Genomic DNA, 22,673 nt, shown 5'->3' on the forward strand with positions numbered 1-22,673 from the left:
TAGCTCAGCTGGAATTCCATCACCTTCACTAGCTTTGTTCATAGTGATGCTACCTAAAGCCCACTTGACTTTGGACTCCAGGATGTCTGGCTCTAGGTGAGTGATCACACCATCGTGATTATCTAAGTAGTGAAGATCTTTTTTGTACAGTTCTTCTGTGTATTCTTGCCACCTTTTCTTAATATCTTCTGCTTCTGTTAGGTCCATATCGTTTCTGTCCTTTATTGTGCCCATCTTTGCATAACATGTTCCCTTGGTATTCTCTATTTTCTTGAAGAGATCTCTAGTTTTTTCCATTCTATTCTTTTCCTCTATTTCTTTGCACTGATCAGTTAGGAAAGCTTTCTTATCTCTCCCTGCTATTCTTCGGAACTCCACATTCAGATGGGTTTAGCTTTCCTTTTCTCCTTTGCTTCTGTTCTTTTCTCAGTTATTTGTTAAGTCCTCCTCAGACAACTATTTTGCCTTTTGCATTTCTTTTTCTTGGGGATGGTTTTGATCACTGCCTCCTGTACAATGTCACGAACCTCCATTCATAGTTCTTCAGGCACTCTATCACATCTAATCCCTTGAATCTATTTGTCACTTCCACTGTATAATCCTAAGGGATTTGATTTAGATCATACCTGAATGGGCTAGTGGTTTTCCCTAGTTTATTCAATTTAAGTCTGAATTTGGCATTAGGAAGTTCATGATCTGAGCCACAGTCAGCTCCTGGTCTTGTTTTTGCTGACTGTGTAGAGTTTCTCCATCTTTGGCTGAAAAGAATATAATCAGTCTGACTTTGGTATTGATCATCTGGTGATGTTTATGTGTAGAAAAACAATAAATTAATCCTACTGGTGTCAGAGAGGAATGTTATGGAGGTATTTTGTAATTAGATAAATTTTGATTGTAACGACAAGTTATCCAAGATAAATGATCAAATGACTTTTCTTAAAAATGCAAACCAATACTATATTTTGTATTCTAATGATTATATATAGTATTTAGGCTTGCTTTCATTTCTTATCTAGTAGTGGGATTATAGGTTAGTTTTACTTGCTCGGTATGTACACACAAAAAAAAATCTAGGCAGCATTTACTGAAAAAAATTGGAGGTGCTTATATAAAAATATTTATTTGGTATTCTAAAACCGGACTATAGTATAAATGTTTAGTACCCAAAGGAATGCTAATTACAAGCTAGGATTTCCTTAAGTTCCTGACTCTCATTTAGAGAAGTAAAACTACAATGAATTAGAAAGGACACTTATTAAAGAACATATATCTCCCAAAACTTCACTGTCAAGATATCTCATCTGCAGAGGACAAGCAAAACTACCAATGAAACTGTCCCCTCCCCTTTTTTGGGAGGGTCAAGAAAATGGAACCTAGAAAATTCAGTTTCCAGGTAAGTAAGACCTCAGGTAAGTTAGTTAACCTTCTTATTTTTTTAAGCCTTCTTAATCTTCACTGTTTTCATCTAAAACCCCTGAAGCTATTAATACTTCCTAAGGTTCCTGTAAGAATTCATGGAGAAGCTTGGTAAACTGATGAGCAATAAAAATGAGAAGATATGTATTATCTTCAACATGGCTTGAAACGAAGTCAGGCATACCTGCATCACCGAACATCAGCAAGGCAGCAGCAATTGCTCCATCCATAGTGCTTGTTGAGTCAATCAACTAACAAAATGAGAAAAGATTGTTTTAAAAACAATACTTTAAGAATTATTTTACAAACTTACCAAATATTTAAATATATTAAATATATAAACCAATATATTAAATATACAAGTAGAGAAATAGCTACATAATAGCTTAATTTCAGTAAGTCAGATGATAAATTTTCAGAATATCTGGTTTGTCTAAAAAGTCTAAATTTATCTATCTTAAAATGTATTTAATGGATTTACTTATCACCATTATAAAAGAAAAAATAAAACATAGTCAAATATGTACAGTACACTCAAGGTTTTTGTTATTTTAATTGTAAGACTGGGCCTTGAAGTCTCAAAAACTTCCTACCTATGAGTGAGTCCAGGTACTGGGTGGGTGGGGGTGTGTGTGTGTGTGAGAGAGAGAGAAAGGGAGGGAAAGGAAGAGAGGGAGAGGGGAAGGAAGGGAGGGAGGGAAGGAAGGACAGGCACTGATAGGCATTTAAAATAAACTCTGGAATTATTTTTTAAATCTAGTACTTCTCGAGTGGGATAAAGGACTCTTGAAATATGCTCTATTTCTAAATTGCTAAAAACTAAATTGCTTGAATTTACTCAAGAACATATTAATAGATGGCTTACATAATTCACACTTTTAGATTTTAGAACTCCCATACTTTCTCTTGCCGTAGTTTTCTGTACTTCCAATGAGTTATTTGTTTTAAAAAGATCTTAATTTTTAAAATGAGCTATTTTTGCATTAAATTAAAAGCCTCAAAACAAAAAAATAATGCTCTTTTCTATACTAGTTTTCTTCCTCTTGGATCCTCCAACATCTTGTAAGCCTTTCCTCATTTTCAAAATAGACAAGGCATATTCTTATCAAGTGTAGGACTAAGTTTATATTTCATAGCTCCTTGAATTATTTTATATGGGTCTAAAAGCCTCTGAAGAGTAATTTATAAATGTTATCTGTAAATCTTTTAAAATGATGGGAGATCACTTGAAATCCAGATTACTTCCAGGGAGTGCTATGCTTTGGAGCAAGTGTTATGCTAAATTCCCCAAATTTCAAATACTAGTGAAATAGACACACAAAGTTCATGTAGCAATTCAACTTTACCACTGTAATTATAAAATTAGAGATAAATGCTTTTATAGGGAATAAATCCCCTTGAACTACACGAAAAATTGGCACTCAAGCTAAAGTATTTTTAAACTGCGATTTATGTTGACTATTTTAATACTCCATCATGTTTATTCTGTTGAAAGTTCTTTCCAATACTTTCAGTGTTGCTCCTAGTACGTTCTTTCCTTCTTTTCCTATGGGAAAAAAACCCATCAGGAAGCAAGTAACACTACTTGCAGGGGAAAAGTAGACTCAAGATACCATTCAAGTTTCACTGAGCTAACAGTAGAAAGGTTATCAGAATAATTTGGGAAAAAAGAAAGATTCATATTAAATATATCAGAGAACAAAGGAAATAATATAAACTTAAAAGAGTTCAAACTAGCAGGCCTAGATCACTTCTATTTCAGGCATGTTTTGTTTGACTTGAATGGTATTTCTGGTTTTGTCTTTCTTTAAATTAGTTACTATAAAAAGGAATGAAATATGATACAACATGAATGAACTTCAAAGCTGTATACTAAGCACAGAAAGTCAGTTATAAAAGATCTCACTGGGATTTTCCTGGTGGTCCAGGGGTTAAGACTGTGCTTCCACTGCAGGAGGCACTGGTCCAATCCCTCCTTGGGGAAACAAAGGTCCTAAATGCTATACGATCAAAAAAGAGAAAAAACATGTACGGTAATGTTCCCACTGATATGAAATGTCCAGAATAGGCAAGTCTATAGAGACAGAGATTAGTGGTTGGCCAGGGAACGGAGATGGGGAGTGACTGCTAATAGGTACAAGGTTTCTTTTTGGAACGATTAAAACGTTTTAAAATTAGATTATGGTGATGGTTGTACAACTCTGTAAATATGCTAAAATCCAAAAAATCAGGTGATCTTTACAGATTTAAACTATATCTCAATAAAGCTCTTAAGTTGATGATCAACACCAAATAAAAATTCAGTCTTTTATTTGAAAATCTGAATTATCTGATAAAAACAGGCTGTCACTGATTTCACATGGTCATATCCTATCAAAGCGAAGCAGCAGCTACCTCTCTTAAAAAGAGTATGTGCCAATATCCACCACTTCAAAGTTACCTGCCTAGGCCATAGAGATATGGTGCCTTCCACGCCTTAGCTTGGGGGAGTGATGCTAGGGATGGTGATGATCAAAACAAAGGTGAAAAACCTATGAACCTGTAATTAAATGATTCCCCAGAGCTCAATCAAATACTAAGTGGCAGAGCTAGGGATAAACTATTTACTAATCTTCAGAGGTTTATTCTCTACCTACAACTTAACTGAACGGTAAATTTTTATTTCCTCTTATAAAAAGAGAGCTAGATAACTGTAACAGTAAAACTACAGCCACTTGTTTTGTTTCTATAGTTCAATCAATATTTCTCAGCAAGGGTGCCACTGGCAGGACTCCTTTTCTGTTACACGGCTGTGTTCTCGGTACTGTAGCGTGTTTAGCATCCCTGGTCACAGGGCACTAAATGTGAAAAGCAACTCCTAATCATTACGGGGAAAATAAGAAGAAAAGTCTCTGGACATTTCTATGTTTCTAGTGAGAAGAGGGTTATCCCCATTTCAGAACCATCCAAACTCAAAAAACTTCACAACCTACATGAGATACAGAGATGCTCAAGTTATTTCATTACTTATAGGTGAATAAACCTCACCTACTGTAAGATTCAACAAGTAAATCTCTGGCATCTGCTTTTATTATCAAATTATCTTCAAACATAAGATATTTTTAGAAAAATGACTATCTACTGAATATAGCACTGGATACAGGAGACATTTTAAGCATCATTACAGCTGTAATAACCAATTACTAGAAAGGGGTATAACCTTAAGTAAATCACTGTCACTTCTTTGTGGAAAAAGTTCCTTCAAGGTCTGAAGTTTAGCATCTTTAAGGTCTTCCAATTCCGAAAGGTCCTCCAATTCTGAAATATCATTATTGTTTCTAGTGGCCATGGTAGGAAGGCCTTGGGACTCTTCATCTTCAGATGGCTCAGAACTAAAAGTATTTTCGGAGGGGAAAAAAACAGTATTTTAATGTATTACTAATGTTATCTCATTATAGATGAATATAACTGTACATATATAATACAATACATTTGCAGTTCTTTTCAATAATAAATGTAATCTGTATCTGTTAAAGATTAAAACAAGTTGTTATTTTTTCCATTTCAGTACAGTTGTACATCTACACTGAGAAAGTCAGCATACTTTGAACATATTTCAAATTCTCTGGGCCAGGATAGAAAAGAACAGCAAAAACGTGAACCATTTTGTTAATATACTCATCCATTGCATACCCAACTTCTCTTTCCTACTTTTTTCACCTGTACCCTGAATAAAAGATGGGTGTTGTCATGTTGTTCCTGAGAAATTATCATGCATACACTAATAAAAATATAAAAGGATTTTCACAGTCTACCTAGGTGATCGAAGTGTTAAAATCAAAATGGTCCATTCAATATTAGACTGTCTACCAAGAACAAAATGTTTCTTTAGCAGACAGGGAGCATTTGTTTTACACAAGGCTTCATCCAACAGCAACTAACTTTAATCTCATTACATTTCAGTTCATATGTTTATCTTACATAAAAGACACTGTGAGCCAAATTTCATTCATGTTTCTCCCAAACAACAGAATTCATTTTGAAATTTTGATTTTCTAACACAGTAAGCATTCTGAAGATCAGAAATCAGAAGTATAACAAATGGGTAGAAGTCACAGAGATCAGAGAAAGAAATATAGTCAAGTATATTCCTAGTGCCAGAGAATGCAGACTTCGCTATGCAGCTAATTCTGTTTTTGGACAGTTCTTTTAGACACATATCCAGGACCTGTATTTTAGTAACTTCTCTTTACTTAGTTCAGCTGCACCTGTTAGGGTACCAGTTATGACTAAGAATCTCCTGAAAACATATAAACTGGACTGTGAAGGAACAGAAGTATCCATTTTAACAAACTTCTGGGTTGACTTCTTGAATCTTGCTCTGAAAAACTGCTCTAAAGTAACAAGGTTAAATAAATCTCTTCCTTTAATGAAGACAATTACACATATCTCCCTTTCCATTACACCCAGATTTCTCATTCCTTACATATTCAACTCTAAATTTTCACCCTGACTTACTACATTCACACTTCCTAACTGGTTTCTGCCTCTGAGTTCACTGAGAAAATGAAGCTTTCACGTTGGAATCCTTTTACAATTTTCACACTGCATAACCACTTTAAATGTCCTTACTCTTCGGACCATCACACCCTTAAACTAGTGATCAGATTCATCACCATTCTGTGGGACAAACTCATGTGTCTCTTGATGTAGGAAGTTTTCAGGCTGACAGTGAATCTTATCAAGCCTTCGACTTAATGTCCAATTTATAGGAGATAGAAAAGATAGAGCAATAAATTCAAGTCAATCATGAAGAAGCAACCAGAAAAAGTCTATTTTGTCTAGAAGACTCTATTTCTTCAGTAAGTTGAAGTACTTTAAAAAGAGAGGAGAGGAGTGTACTATTTTAAGATCCAAGTATAGGTAATTAAGAGTCATGACACTCAAATGTTTCTTATTTGGATTCTGGTTTGAAAAACTAGCTACAAAACACATGAAACCTAAATATAAACTGGGAATTACACGATGTAGAGAACTGATAGTAGTATTTATGTAAGTGGGATACAGAGCAAGTACTAAGGGGACGAGTGTTCGGGTATCTATTATTCATTTTAAAATACTTCAGCTAATAATAATAAACAAAATAATGCAACAGGAAAATAGTAACAATTGTTAAATGTAGGTGGCATATATATGTTCATTATCTATCATTTTCCAATATGAATAAAGCTTTAAAAATAAAAGAAAAAATCTACAAGAACAAGAATAACCACTCTGTGTTCTTTTATCTGGTCTCAGATCAAGTTATTTATTCCTTTCCCTTTACACACACACTCAGGGCTAAGGGATTCCAGGCCTAATGCCTACAGGAATTAACTGTCTACTATGTTCTCCCCTGAATCTATCTCTTTAACTGCTTGCCTCCAAGCCTATGTATTCAAGATTGCATTTTTATTTCTTCATATCTTTTATGGTTCTCAACTTACTGTTATATATCTTCTGCTGCTGCTGCTGCTAAGTCGCTTCAGTCGTGTCCAACTCTGTGTGACCCCATAGATGGCAGCCCACCAGGCTTCCTCTTCCCTGGGATTCTCTAGGCAAGAACACTGGAGTGGGTTGCCATTTCCTTCTCCAATGCATGAAAGTGAAAAGTCAAAGTGAAGTTATTCAGTCGTGTCCGACTCTAGCGACCCCATGGACTGCAGCCTACCAGGCTCCTCCGTCAATGGGATTTTCCAGGCAAAAGTACTGGAGTGGGGTGCCATTGCCTTCTCCGTATATATCTTCTACTGTTATATAATCTTCTGCCCCATCGCCTCAGGGTAATTGTTCTAAGGGCAATAATATCCTCTATAAAGTCAAATGTGATTTAAAACAACAACAAAACCCCCAAATCGTTCATTAGTTATCTGTCCTTCTGTGGTCTCAAACACTGTTCTTTGAAAATGCAGCCCCACCCCCAACCCTCACCCATGGGTTCTGCAGTATCATTACTTCTGATTTTTCCTTTACCTCTTCAGTTCAGTCGCTCAGTCGTGTCTGACTCTTTGTGACCCCATGAATCGCAGCATGCCAGCCCTCCCTGTCCATCACCAACTCTGGGAGTTCACTCAGACTCACGTTCATCAAGTCAGTGATGCCATCTGGCCATCTCATCCTGTCGTCCCCTTCTCCTCCTGCCCCCAATCCCTCCCAGCATCAGAATCTTTTCTAATGAGTCAACTCTTCACATGAGGTGGCCAAAGTACTGGAGTTTCAGCTTCAGCATCATTCCTTCCAAAGAAATCCCAGGGTTGATCTCCTTTAGAATGGACTGGTTGGATCTCCTTGCAGTCCAAGGGACTTTCAAGAGTCTTCTCCAACACCACAGTTCAAAAGCATCAATTCTTCGGTGCTCAGCCTTCTTCACAGTCCAACTCTCACATCCATACATGACCACAGGAAAAACCATAGCTTTGACTAGACGGACCTTTGTTGGCAAAGTAATGTCTCTGCTTTTGAATATGCTATCTAGGTTGGTCATAACTTTCTTTCTAAGGAGTACGCGTCTTTTAATTTCATGGCTACAGTCACCATCTGCAGTGATGACTGCTATTTTTTGGAGCCCCAAAAAATAAAGTCTGACACTGTTTCCCCATCTATTTCCCATGAAGTGATGGGACCGGATGCCATGATCTTCGTTTTCTGAATGTTGAGCTTTCAGCCAACTTTTTCACTCTCCACTTTCACTTTCATCAAGAGGTTTTTTAGTTCCTCTTCACTTTCTGCCATAAGGGTGGTGTCACCTGTCTTTAATCTGTATAGAAGGCTTTCTTCCTTTTTTTTACCTTTTTGAACTCCAGTATTATCTAGGATTCCAAGGTGGACTCAAGAGCCTAGGAAGAAATGTCAGTAACCTCAGATATGCAGATGACACCACCCTTATGGCAGAAAGTGAAGAAGAACTAAAGAGCCTCTTGATGAAGTGAATGAGGAGAATGAGAAAGTTGGCCTAAAGCTCAACATTCAGAAAACTAAGATCATGACATCCAGTCCCATCACTTCATGGCAAATAGATGGGGAAACAGCAGAAATAGCATCTGACTTTATTTTTTCGGGCTCTAAAATCACTGCAGATGGTGACTGCGGCCATGAAATTAAGACGCTTACTCCTTGGGGAAAAAAGTTATGACCAACCTAGACAGCATATTAAAAAGCAGAGACATCACTTTGCTAACAAAGGTGTGTCCAGTCAAAGCTATGGTTTTTCCAGTAGTCATGTACAGATGTGAGAATTGGACTATAAAGAAAGTTGAGGGCCGAAAAATAGTTTCTTTTGAACTGTGGTGTTGGAGAAGACTCTTGAAAGTCCCTTGGACTACAAGGAGATCCAACCAGTCCATCCTAAAGGAGATCAGTCCTGGGTGTTCATTGGAAGGACTAATGGTTGAAGCTGAAACTCCAACACTTTGACCACCTGATGGGAAGAGCTGACTCATTAGCAAAGACTCTGATGCTGGGAAAGATTGAGGGCATGAGAAGAAGGGGACGACAGAGGATGAGATGGTGGGATGGCACCACCGACTCAATGGACTTGGGTTTGGGTAGACTCCAGCAGTTGCTGATGGACAGGGAGGCCTGGCATGCTGCAGTTCATGGGGTCGCAAAGATCCGACTAAGCGACTGAACTGACTGATTACCTAGGATTCTACCTTCAGCTCCTTGTTATCTATTATGTTTCCTGAGATACTTCCACCAATTGTCAGAGTTTCTACTATCTCTATCAGTTCAGTTCAGTCTCTCAATTGTATCCAACTTTTTGCGACCCCAAGAACCGCAGCACGCCAGGCATCCCTGTCCATCACCAACTCCCAGAGTTTACATAAACACATGTCCATTGATCGGTGATGCCATCCAGCCACCTCATGCTTTGTCTTCCCCTTCTCCTCCCACCTTAAATCTTTCCCAGCATCAGGCTCTTTTCAAATAGGTCAGCTCTTTGCATCAGGTGGCCAAAGTATTGAAGTTTCAGCTTGAACATCAGTCCTTCCAAAGAATATTTACAACTGATTTCCTTTAGGACAGACTGGTTGGATCTCCTTTAATTGCAAAAGAATCTCAAAGAGTCTTCTTCATTATCACAATTCAAAAGCATCAATTCTTTGGCACTCATCATTCTTTATACCCCAACTCTTACATCCACATATGACTCCTGGAAAAACCACAGCCTTGACTAGATGGACCTTTGTTGGCAAAGTAATGTCTGCCTTTTAGTATGCTGTCTAGGTTGGTCATAACTTTTTCCCCAAGGAGTAAGCATCTTTTAATTTCATGGCTGCAGTCACCATCTGCAGTGATTTTGGAGCCCCCCAAAATAAAGTCTGCCACTGTTTCTGCATCTATTTGCCATTAAGTGATGGGACTGGATGCCATGATCTTAGTTTTCTGAATGTTGAGCTTTAAGCCAACTTTTCCACTCTCCTCTTTCATTTTTATCAAGAGGCTCTTTAGTTTTTTGCTTTCTGCCATAAGGGTGGTGTTATCTGCATATCTGAGGTTATTGATATTTCTCCTGGCAATCTTGTTTCCAGTTTGTGCTTCATCCAGCCTAGCATTTCTCATTATGTACTCTGCATATAATTTAAATAAGCAGGGTGACAATATACAGCCTTGACGTACTCCTTTCCCAATTTGGAACCAGTCCATTGTTTCATATCCAGTTTTAACTGTTGCTTCTTGACCTGCATACAGATTTCTCAAGAGGCAGGTCAGGTGGTCTGGTATTCCCATCTCTTTCAGAATTTTCTAGTTTATTATGATTCACACAGTCAAAAGGTTTGACATAGTCAATAAAGCAGAAATAGATTTTTTTTGGAACTCTCTTGCATTTTCGATGATCCAGCAGATGTTGGCAATTTGACCTCTGGTTCCTCTGTATTTTCTAAAACCAGCCTGAACGTCTGGAATTTCATAGTTCATGTATTTCTGAAGCCTGGCTTGGAGAATTTTGAGCATTTCTTTACTAGCGTGTGAGATGAGTACAACTGTGTGGTAGTTTGCGCATTCTTTGGCATTGCCTTTCTTTGGGATTGGAATGAAAACTGACCTTTTCCAGTCCTGTAGCAGTGAGCCACTGCTGAGTTTTCCAAATTTGCTGACATATTGAGTGCAGCACTTTCACAGCATCACCTTTTAGGATATGAAATAGCTCAACTGGAATTCCATCACCGCCACTAGCTTTGTTCATAGTGATGCTTCCTAAGGCCCACTTGACTTTACATTCCAGAACGTCTGGCTCTAGATGAGTGATCACACCATCGTCATTATCTGGGCTGTGAAGATCTTTTTTGTACATGTCTTTTGTGTATTGTTGCCACCTCTTCTTAATATCTTCTGGTTCTGTTAGGTCCATACCATTTCTGTCCTTCATTGAGCACATCTTTGCATGAAATGTTCCCTTGGTATCTCTAATTTTCTTGAAGAGATCTCTAGTCTTTCCCATTCTATTGTTCCTATATTTCTTTGCACTGATCACCAAGGAAGCCTTTCTTATCCCTCCTTACTGTTCTCTGGAATTCTGCATTCAAATGGGTATATCTTTCCTTTCCTCTTTGTTTTTCACTTCTCTTCTTTTACAGGCCTCCTCAGACAGCCATTTTACTTTTTTGCATTTGTTTTTCTTGGGGATGGTCTTGAACCCAGTCTCCTGTACAAAGTCAGGAACCTCCGTCTGTAGTTCATCAGGCACTATGTCTATCAGATCTAGTCCCTTAAATCCCATAGGTCCACCCATGAACAGAAAATTGCATTAAAGATTTACTGAACATGGCCCCACCCATCAGAAAAAGACCCATTTTCAGGAAGCTTCCATAAGCCTCTTATCCTTCTCCAGAAGGCAGACAGACTGAAAACCATAATCACAGAAAACTAACCAATCTAATCACATGGACCACAGCCTTGTCTAACTCAATGAAACCATGAGCCATACCACACAGGGCCACCCAAGACGGATGGGTCATGGCAGAAAGTTCTGATAAAATGTGGTCCACAGGAGAAGGGAATGGCAAACCACTTCAGTATTCTTGCCTTGAGAACCCCATGAACAGTACGAAAAGGCAAAAAGATAGGACACTAAAAGATGAACTCCCCAGGTTGGTAGGTGCCCAACATGCTGCTAGATATCAGTGGAGAAATAACTCCAGAAAGAATGAAGAGACGGAGCCAAAGCAAAAAGAACACCCAGTTGTGGATCTAACTGGTGATGGAAGCAAGGTCCGATGCTGTAAAGAGCAATACTGCATAGGAACCTGGAATGTTAGGTTCATGAATCACAGCAAATTGGAAGTGGTCAAACAGGAGATGACAAAAGTGAATACTGACATTTTAGGAATCAGCGAACTAAAATGGACTGTTGGGTGAATAACTCAGATGACCATTATATCTACTACTGTGGGCAAGAATCCCTTAGAAGAAATGGAGTAGCCATCATAGTCAACGAGTCTGCAATGCAGTACTTGGATGCAATCTCAAAAACAACAGAATGATCTCTGTTCATTTCCAAGGTAAACCATTCAATATCATAGCAATCCAAGTCTGTGCCCTGACCAATAATGGTGAAGAAGCTAAAGTTAAATGGTTCTATGAAGACCTTCGAGACCTTTTAGAACTAACACCCCAAAAACATGTCCTTTTCATTATGCAAAAGTAGGAAGTCAAGAAATATCTGGAGTAACACCAGGTAAATCTGGCCTTGGAGTACAGGATGAAGCAGGTCAAAGGCTAACAGAGTTTTGCCGAGAATGTACTAGTCATAGCAAACACCTTCTTCCAACAACACAAGAGAAGACTCTATACATGGACATCACCAGATGGTCAACACTGAAATCAGGTTGATTATACCCTTTGCAGCCAAAGATGGAGAAGTTTTATACAGTCAGCAAAAGCAAGACTGGGAGCTGACTGTGGCTCAGATCATGAACTCCTTATTGCCAAATTAGACTTAAATTGAATAAACTAGGGACAACCACTAGATCATTCAGGTATAACCTAAATCACATCTCTTATGATTATACAGTGGAAGTGAGAAATAGATTTAAGGGACTAGATAGACAGAATGACTGATGAACTATGGACGGAGGTTAGCAACACTGTACAGGAGACAGGGAGCAAGACCATACCTAAGAAATAAAATTATCTCTATCTGTGGTTCTCAAAAGGGAGGCAATTTCCCTTAGAGGACATGTGACAGTGGCTGGAGACATTTTTGATTGTCTTGCCTAGCGAGGTGCTACTGGCATTTAACTGGTAGAGGTCAGGGATTCTGTTAAACATTCTACAACATACATAGCAGCCCCTCAGAACAAAGAACTACCTGGCGCAAAGTGTCAGCAGTGTCAAGGTTAAGAAACCCTGATAATTAAAAAGGCCCATGCATTGATTGTAACTGATTGTAACTATGGAAAACAGTGTTGTGAAAAACAATAAAGATTTTTATGAGCTGACATGATTTCCAGGATATATATCATGTATGACAGAGGATGAGATGGTTGGATGGCATCACCGACTCAATGGACATGAGTTTGAGCAAGGTCCAGGAGTTGGTGGACAGGGAAGCCCGGCGTGCTGCAGTCCATGGGATCACAGTCGGACATGACTGAGAGACTGAACTGAAGTTAATAAAACAAAGAATAAATGTACACATACATCTATACATACACATTATTTATTCATAGACAGCACAAGATAGAGTGCTAACTTCTGTGTAGCAAAGAAGAAAAAAGACACATGAAAGAGAAACAAAGTATGACAAAAAACTAACTGGTTAGTTCTGAGGTGGGAGGAGGAAGAGGCTGGTAGAGAAGGGACAGGAAGTTACTACTTCTCTGTGCTTAGATGCTCAGTCATGTCCAACTCTTTGCAACCCCACGGACTGCAGCCTGCCAGGCTCCTCTGTCCATGGGATTTTCCAGGCAAGGATATTGGAGTGGGTTGCCATTTCCTACTTTAATTATTCTCTAAGCACATTCTATGTAGAGTTTTGATTTTTGGAACCATGTCAATATTTTAAATATTTGAAGGTAAAAAATTTTTTTAAAAGGGACAATGGAAAAAAAACCCTAAAAGGAATACAAACAAAAATTAACATACTGAACTACACTTGAAGTGAATAACAAAGAAAATTTTCAATAAATAATCTAAGTACTGTAACCATACACCTTCACCTAAAGACAACATAAAACTTATGAACAAATCTTAAACTCTTAGTGGGCTTTACAGTCAAGCAGTATGACAACAGCAATTCTGAAACTATTATACGTATACTGGGTGACTGAACAGATTAGCAAATATAATGATACTGGTGGAAGCAGAGTTCTCACTATCAGAGAAGGAAATACAGAGGAGAGGCAAGGAAGAGTCTTACAGTATTAGGTCAGAATAAAATATATTATCACAAACTTACGATTTTAAAAGCAACAATAACAAAAACCCCACAACATTCTCTCTCATATCCTAGCCCATTCTTGCTGAAAGGGCAATGACAATCCCGTTTCACCTAACAGCAAAGAAAGAACACACTTCACTCCCAGATTGCCAAATGCCATTCCTTTAAAAAGGTGCTACTTGAAGAAATGGCAAATTCTAATTTCAGGCTTGAGAATTCAACTTAAGCCCATCAATTAGGAGAGAACAAAAGAGAATAAACAAAACTCTACGGAGAGAAGGGTAAACTTTCTTATGCATTGCTGAAAAATTGATAAACTAATCTATGGTATCAGTCAGTTTAGTTGCTCAGTCATTTCTGACTCTTTGTAACCCCATGGACTGCAGCACACCAGGCTTCCCTGTCCATCAACAACTCCTGGAGCTTACTCAAAGTGATGTTCATCAAGTCAGTGATGCCATCCAACCATCTCATCCTGTGTCATCCCTTTCTCCTCCTGCCTTCGATCTTTCCCAGCATCAGGGTCTCTTCCAATGAATCAGGTCTTCACATCAGGTGGCCTAAGTACCGGAGTTTCAGCTTCAGCATAAGTCTTTCCAATGCATATTCAGGACTCATTTCCTTTAGGATTGACTGGTTTGATCTTCTTGCAGTCCAAGGGACTCTCAAGAGTCTTCTCCAACACCCCACTTCAAAAGCATCAATTCTTGGGTGCATTAGGGGTGTAGAAATTGAAAAAATCAAAGTGTCAGTCACTCAGTCATGTTTGACTCTTTGCAACCCCATGGACAGTAGTCTGCCAGGCTCCTCTGTCCATGACAAGAATACTGGAGTGGGGTGCCATTCCCTTCTTCAGGGTATCTTCCTGACCCAGGAATCGAAACTGGGTCTCTCGCATTGCAGGCAGATTCTTTCCTGTCTGAGCCACAGGGAAGCCATGTAGAAAGTGAGGGACATCCTAAAAAACCTGGTTTATTACCTTCACAAGTAACGAAAATCATGGGAACCAAAAAAAAGGCTGAGATAATTTCAGATTAAACCAAAGACACATGATGAACTAAACCCAATGCATGATGCTAGAGAAAATTTTATTATAGAGTACTACTCAAAATATGATTCATGGACTAACCACCTGTCCTTGAAATCAAACTGTTTGTAATCTGTCCATCAAAAGATAAGGAACTTAAATCAGAGGGAAAAACAACTACATTACTAAGCACAAAGCTTCGTTCAGCTAATTATTTTTTTTCATTACAAGACATTCTTAGTGGAGGAATGAGTACATCAATTTATATTTTAAGGGGAAACAAGTTTGATCCTTGGTCCAGGAAGATCCCATGTAATGTAGGACAGCTAAGCTCATGCACCACAACTACTGAGCCCATGCTCTATAGCCTGTGAGCTGCAACCACTGAAGCCTGAGTACCCAGAGCCCATGTTTTGCAACAAGAGAAATCAATGCAATGAGCAGCCTGAGCACTACAACTGGAGTAGTCCCCACTCACTGTAACTAGAGAAAGTCCAGTGCAGGCATAAAAAAATAAATAAAAATACAATAATTCTATTATTATATGAAGGTGACAAGCAACGTGGGAAAATGTTAACAAAGGATGAATCTTTTTAAAAAGCTTGTGGAAACTGGTTTTTCTTGTAACTTTTCTGTAAATTTAAATTCTTTTCAAAATAAAAAGTAAAATTTGGAGTGCTAATGTATCAATTTTCCTCAGGATCTACCACATAGGATCATCACTATTTTTTATTTCAGAGTAAAATTCAAGACAAAGGCATGTTCACCTAAGCTTATGTACAAGAGGAAATTCATTTTAAGAGAAAGTCCTCATCTTAGCAGAGGACAGTCTTGATCTCTTGCATCACTTTCCTCACTTAGCCTCTCATCACACAACTTTTTGAGTTTTACCTCAATGACTGCTCCTTCTTAGAATCTTCTACCAGTTTCTTCTCATGTCGCTCCGTTCCTAAAATCAAGAGTTCCCCTGGCCTAAGTCCTTCAATCAAGGCATTGTCTGTATTCCAGCTATACTACCGTGTCTCTTAGTGATTTTATCTAATCGTGTATCTTTTAATATCAAGGGCCTGCAATGCAGGAGACCCAGGTTCCATCCCTGGGTCGGGAAGATCCCCTGGAGAAAGGAATGGTAACTCACTCTGGTATTCTTGCCTGGAGAATTTCAAGGACACAGGAGCCTGGCGGGCTATAGTTCATTGGGTTGCAAAGAGTCAGACATAACTGAGCAACTAACACTGCAGTTTTCATCCTGACAACACCTAAATATACATGTGGAACCTAGACCTTTCTCCAGAACCTAATGTTACAAATCTAAATTGCCTACCTGACACGTCCACTTAGATGTCCAAGAGTCTTCTCAAACACAGCATGTCCAAGACTTAATTGCCAATCTTTCCTTCTAACGCTGTTCTCTATCACACTCAAGAGAGTACTCCTTATCCCAGTTACTGTTAACTCCATCCTTCCAGTTGCCCAGGTCAAATTATCTTAGGGTCATCCATACTCCCTTCTCTGCCATTCCATTTGCAATCCATCAATAAAGCCTCTCTGCTCTACCTTAAGAGTATATCCAGAATCTAACTACTTCTCATTCACATCCATAGGTACGAGAATGGTCTAAGCTTCCATCCTTTTTTTTTGCCTTAGTTATTACAAAAGTATTCATGATTCTACTACCACTTCCCTATACCCTTAAAGACTTTTAAACATATTAATCAGGTCATTTTACTCCTCTGCTCAGTATGCTCCTTTAGCTCCTTTTATTCTCATTCAGAATAAAAGCCAAATAGCCTATGGGCTTATTAACTAGATAAAGTCCTTTCCCTATTCTACTCCTCACCTTGTGACCTTAGGTCCTTCACTTTCTAGCATTAGCCCTAGTCAGTCAGTTTAGTTCAGTCGCTCAGTTGTGTCCAACTCTTTGCAACCCTATGGTCTGCAGCATGCCGGCCTCCCTGTCCATCACCAACTCCTGGAGTCTACTCAAACTCATGATCATTGAGTCAGTGAAGTCATCCAACCATCCCATCTTCTGTCATCCCCTTCTCCTCCCACCCTCAATCTTTCCCAGCATCAGGGTCTTTTCAAATGAGTCAGTTCTTCACATCAGGTAGCCAAAGTACTGGAGTTTCAGCTTCCACATCAGTCCTTCCAATGAACATCCAAGACTGATCTCCTTTAGGATGGACTGGTTGGATCTCCTTGCAGCCCAAGGGACTCTCAAGAGTCTTCTCCAACACCACAGTTGAGAAGCATCAATTCTTTGGCCCTCAGCTTTCTTTATAGTCCAATTCTCACATCCATACATGACTACTGGAAAAACCATAGCTTTGACTAGATGGACCTTTGTTGGGGAAGCAATGTCTCTGTTTTTTAATATGCTGTCTAGGTTGGTCATAGCTTTTCTTCCAAGAAGCAAGTGTCTTTTAATTTCATGGCTGCAGTCACCATATGCAGTGATTTTGGAGCCCCCCAAAATAAAGTCTGTCACTGTTGATGATGGGACCATGATGATGGGACCCACTCCTTTTCCCTAAACAGGCATAACACCACTAAAGGTCACTAAGCAGGATATTCCTAATGCCCCTCCCAGCACATTCACATCTCTGCTCAAGCAACATCTTCTTAATAAAGTCTTTTCCAACCATGTACTTTACCCTTGGCCCTTAACCCTGGCCCCAAATCCTGTATCCCCTCTCCCCCCTCCCTTTGCCCATCAGATTTATTATTTGGCATATTGCATTTTTTATTTACTTACTACATTTCTATCTATCATACAAGCTCTGTACTAGCTCACTGAATGTGTCCCCAAAATGTCCAAAAATGTCAATCGGACTCAAGAACAAATCAGGAAGTAGTTACAAATGATCAAAGGTACTTGTTAAAATAAATTCCCTATCTATGGAGAATGAAAAGATTAAATATTTACTCTAACTGAACTTTTTTTCTGAAAATCAGAACCGAGGGATTTCCTGGTGGTCCATTAGTTAGGATTCAGTGCTTTTACTGCTGTGTCCTGGGCTCAATCCCTGGTTCAGAAACTAAGAACCCGCAAGCCAACTTGTGAGGTCAAAAAAATAATAATAGAGAAAATCAGTCCAGAATCAATCTCACACACATACACATAAACATGTACATACACACACACTTATGTGTTTACAGCTCTATGTTAGGAAAAAATGACCATGATGCAGTCAGGAAAAGGAAAAAAGTGGGGTGGAAATCATCAAAAATTTTCAACATAAGTTAACTTTTTCTAAAAAAAAAAGGGGGGGTGTTATACATGCAAATATAATGAACCTATTAAGTTGCTTACACTATAATCACCGTGTCTTTGTTGAATTTTTTCTCTTGAACTGTACTGGAGCAATTTGGGGAAACAACATCTTCACTATCAGAAGACAAATCAATGTATTGAATCCCTCTTTGATTCTTGAAATACGATATACTTGCTTTTCTGTCATTTTCTGGAGTTTCTGGAACACTAGAATCTTCTGCAAAAGACAAAAAGCAGAAAGGCATTTTGAGCAACCTGAAAATAAGACAAATTTTGTTTGTGCAAATCTGTCTTAGCACAATCATGTGCCAAAATTCTTTAGCTTCATTCACGTTTCCATCTTAAACCAAAACTCCTCCTAATTTTTAAAGAAAAAATTAATAGTCAACCAGGGCTGGCATTAAATGATTTTCCACTTCAGAGGTTACTTACTAGCAAGACCTTAGTGGACACTGCAAAACAGCGGTTTGTATATTTCAACCCTCTTATCTCTGTGCTTTTGTTTCCTAGTACTCAGTTCGTACCTAAGACAACATGGACACTAGAGCCCAAAACACTTGAATTTCAATCCCATCTCTCAGCCAAGTTACCTAATCTAAGTCTCAGTGTCCTCTATAAAAAAGAGATGCTAATAATCACAGGGTTAATGTGCACATAAAATTTAATTTGGAAAATTGGCACACTGTCAATATCCAACATACATTAGCTCTTATGCAAATATTGGTGTTACAGGCCAAATTATGTCCCCTCCAAAATTCCTATGCTAAAGTTCCAACCTCCATGACCTCAAGATGTAACATATTTGGAGACAGGTCCTTCATAGAAGTGACCAACTTCAAATGAGTCAGTTAGGTTAGTAACCTATGAGAGAGAGGAACCAAGGATACATGTGCATGGGGGAAAGGCAGCGTGGGCACACAGGGAGGAGGCTGAAGAGAAAGGCCTTCACAAGACACCAACCCTACCGACACCTGGATCTTAGACTTCTAGCCTCTAGATATGGGAGAAAATCAGTCTGCTCTTTATGGCACTCAGTCTGTGTTATTTTGTTATGGCAGCCCTCACTAATAAAGGCTGGAGAAGGCAATGGCAACCCGCTCCAATGTTCGTGCCTGCAGAATCCCAGGGACGGGGGAGTCTGGTGGCCTGCCATCCATGGGGTCGCACAGAGTCGGACACAACTGAAGCGACTTAGCAGCAGCAGCACTAATAAAGTCAGCATCATTTGTTTATCCAAAGCAGGTGAGTAAAATATTCTATTGTGGTCTCCTCTCTCCAAGGGCTGAGGTTCAAAATTATTCTCCCTTATATACAGGAGGAGGAATTCCTGATTTAAGGAATTCATATTAAAGTGTCTTGGTTTAGTGAATACAGTTGTCCTGCAGTATCTGGGAGGTTTAGGGAGACTGGTTCCAGGACTTTACTGCCCACTCCCAAAATGGGGGAACGTTCAAGTCCCTTAAATAAAATGGTCCTGTAATTTCATATAACATATGCACACAGCTGTATTACTTTTAATACCTGATTCGTGTAAATTCTATGTAAAGAGTTGTAGATACACATGTGAAAGTTACACAAATAGTTGCAGTGTGTATGTGGCAGATTTGTTTTGCTATTTAGAACTTCCTGGAACTTTTCTTTCTGAATATTTCCATTGTACCTGATCTGTAGATGAGAATCCATAAATATGAGGGCCAATTAGTGATACATTTTAAAAAGGAATGATCACATGAATTTTAATTCAAAAGTACCAATTTAAAAAACAATAGCTACCATTAGCCACTATTCAGTATCAATTCCAGAAGTGAAACACATTTTCAATACTTACAATAACCCCAAGGGGACATTATATCATCATTTTATAGATAAACTAGATGCAGAGGAAGCAACTTGTCCAAAGTCATAAAAGGGAAAGTATCAGACCTAAAATCCAAAACCCAGAGTCTAAAATCCTGGTAAGCTAAAATTCTTGACCTTCCTGAAATTAACTGTCATAAAATGATACCAATCACTATCATAAGGCTCCTGAGTCATATTTGTAAATAACATTAACCAAGGCTTACATAACCAATCTCTTAGAGGACACAAAAAACATTTTTCTTCCTGCAATGAAGTCCCAGCAACATTCAGTTCAGTTGGTCAGTCGTGTCCGACTCTTTGCGACCCCATGAATTGCAGCACACCAGGCCTCCCTGTCCATCACCAACTCCCGGAGTTCACTCAGACTTACGTCCATCGAGTCAGTGATGCCATCCAGCCATCTCATCCTCTGTCGTCCCCTTCTCCTCCTGCCCGCAACCCCTCCCAGCATCAGAGTCTTTTCCAATGAGTCAACTCTTCACATGAGGTGGCCAAAGTACTGGAGTTTCAGCTTTAGCATCATTCCTTCCAAAGAAATCCCAGGGCTGATCTCCTTCAGAATGGACTGGTTGGATCTCCCTGCAGTCCAAGGGACTCTGAAGAGTCTTCTCCAACACCACAGTTCAAAAGCATCAATTCTTCAAGGCACTCAGCTTTCTTCACAGTTCAACTCACATCTATACATGACCAGTGGAAAACCCAGAGTCTTTACTAGATGGACCTTTGTTGGCAAAGTAATGTCTCTGCTTTTCAATATGCTATCTAGGTTGATCATAACTTTTCTTCCAAGGAGTAAGGGTCTTTTAATTTCATGGCTGTAGTCACCATGTGCAGTGATTTTCGAGCCCAAAAAAATAAAGTCTGACATGGTTTCCACTGTTTCCCCATCTAGTTCCCATGAAGTGATGAGACCAGATGCCATGATCTTTGTTTTCTGAATGTTGAGCTTTAAGCCAACTTTTTCACTCTCCTCTTTCACTTTCATCAAGAGGCTTTTTAGTTCCTCTTCACTTTCTGCCATAAGGGTGGTGTCATCTGCATATCTGAGGTTATTGATATTTCTCCTGGCAATCTTGATTCCAGCTTGTGTTTCTTCCAGCCCAGCGTTTCTCATGATGTACTCTGCATATAAGTTAAATAAACAGGGTGATAATATACAGCCTTGATGTACTCCTTTAATGATTTGGAACCAGTCTGTTGTTTCATGTCCAGTTCTAACTGTTGCTTCCTGACCTGCATATAGGTTTCTCAAGAGTCAGGTCAGGTGGTCTGGTATTCCCATCTCTTTCAGAATTTTCCACAGTTTAATGTGACTGTGGAGAGGTCTGACACAATGTGGTCCACCGGAAAAGGGAGTGGCAAATCACTTCAGTATTCTTGCCTTGAGAACCCCATGAACAGTATGAAAAGGCAAAATGATAGGATACTGAAAGAGGAACTCCCCAGGTCACTAGGTGCCCAATATGCTACTGGAGATCAGTGGAGAAATAACTCCAGAAAGAATGAAGGGATGGAGCCAAAGCAAAAACAATACCCAGTTGTGGATGTGACTGGTGATAGAAGCAAGGTCCGATGCTGTAAAGAGCAATGTTGCATAGGAACCTGGAATGTCAGGTCCATGAATCAAGGCAAATTGGAAGTGGTCAAACAAGAGATGGCAAGAATGATCATCAACATTCTAGGAATTAGCAAACTAAAATGGACTAGAATGGGTGTATTTAACTCAGATGACCATTATATCTACTTCCGTGGGCAGGAATCCCTCAGAAGAAATGGAGTAGCAATCATGGTTGACAAAAGGGTCCAAAATGCAGTACTTGGACGCAATCTCAAAAACGACAGAATGATCTCTGTTCGTTTCCAAAGCAAACCATTCAATATCACAGTAATCCAAGTCTATGTCCCAACCAGTAACGCTGAAAAAGCTGAAGTTGAACGGTTCTATGAAGACCTACAAGACCTTTTAATACTAACACCCCCAAAAGATGTCCTTTTCATTATAGGGGACTGGAATGCAAAAGCAGGAAGTCAAGAAACACCTGAAGTGACAGGCAAATTTGGCCTTGGAATACGGAATGAAGCAGGGCAAAGACTAATAAAGTTTTGCCAAGAAAATGCACTGGTCATAGCAAACACCCTCTTCCAACAACACAAGAGAAGACTGTACACATGGACATCACCAGATGGTCAACACCAAAATCAGACTGATTATATTCTTTGCAGCCAAAGATGGAGAAGCTCTATACAGTCAACAAAAACAAGACCAAGAGCTGACTGGCTCAGATCATGAACTCCTTATTGCCAAATTCAGACTTAAATTGAAGAAAGTAGGGAAAACCACTAGACCATTCAGGTATGACCTAAATCAAATCCCTAGCAACATTACCGAAAAGCAAATCACAAAACTGTTCAAACAGAACAATTTTATAAATGTTGAATGTATGGGGTGAAAAATCACTTTGAAAAAAAAATTTTTTTTTCAGCTATGTTTACTGCCATTTGTATGAAGACATAAATTCTGATAATTATGTAAAATAATAAAATGATAGTCTAATTCTTATCAACTAAGTATTAAAGGTACTATGGACTCTGCTTTTACACAGTGGTCCTGCTATATCACAAACCACAAACAAAACTAAAAATGTAGATCTTCATTGCATCATAAATTTAACCTAAACTTAATGCTTAAAGCT

At 38.9% G+C, this 22,673-nt stretch overlaps 1 protein-coding gene across 7 annotated transcripts in view; it reads right to left on the bottom strand.

Moving 5' to 3' along the window:
• SMARCAD1 (SWI/SNF-related, matrix-associated actin-dependent regulator of chromatin, subfamily a, containing DEAD/H box 1) overlaps positions 1–22,673 on the bottom strand; it is a 90,705-nt gene that overhangs the window by 46,673 nt on the left and 21,359 nt on the right. For 6 of the 7 annotated variants that reach the window (NM_001205432.1, XM_010805997.4, XM_010805996.4 and 3 more), the window contains 3 exons: positions 18,160–18,337; positions 4,616–4,787; positions 1,601–1,667 (listed from right to left, as the gene is read on the bottom strand). In NM_001205432.1, coding sequence (NP_001192361.1) covers positions 1,601–1,667; positions 4,616–4,787; positions 18,160–18,337 — 417 coding nt within the window. Of the gene's footprint in view, positions 1–1,600; positions 1,668–4,615; positions 4,788–6,881; positions 7,652–18,159; positions 18,338–22,673 lie in introns of those variants that run through there. The other variant, XM_059887544.1, reaches the window with a different exon arrangement.

This window comes from Bos taurus, chromosome 6 (genome assembly GCF_002263795.3).
Source record: "Bos taurus isolate L1 Dominette 01449 registration number 42190680 breed Hereford chromosome 6, ARS-UCD2.0, whole genome shotgun sequence".
Lineage (NCBI taxonomy): Eukaryota > Metazoa > Chordata > Mammalia > Artiodactyla > Bovidae > Bos > Bos taurus.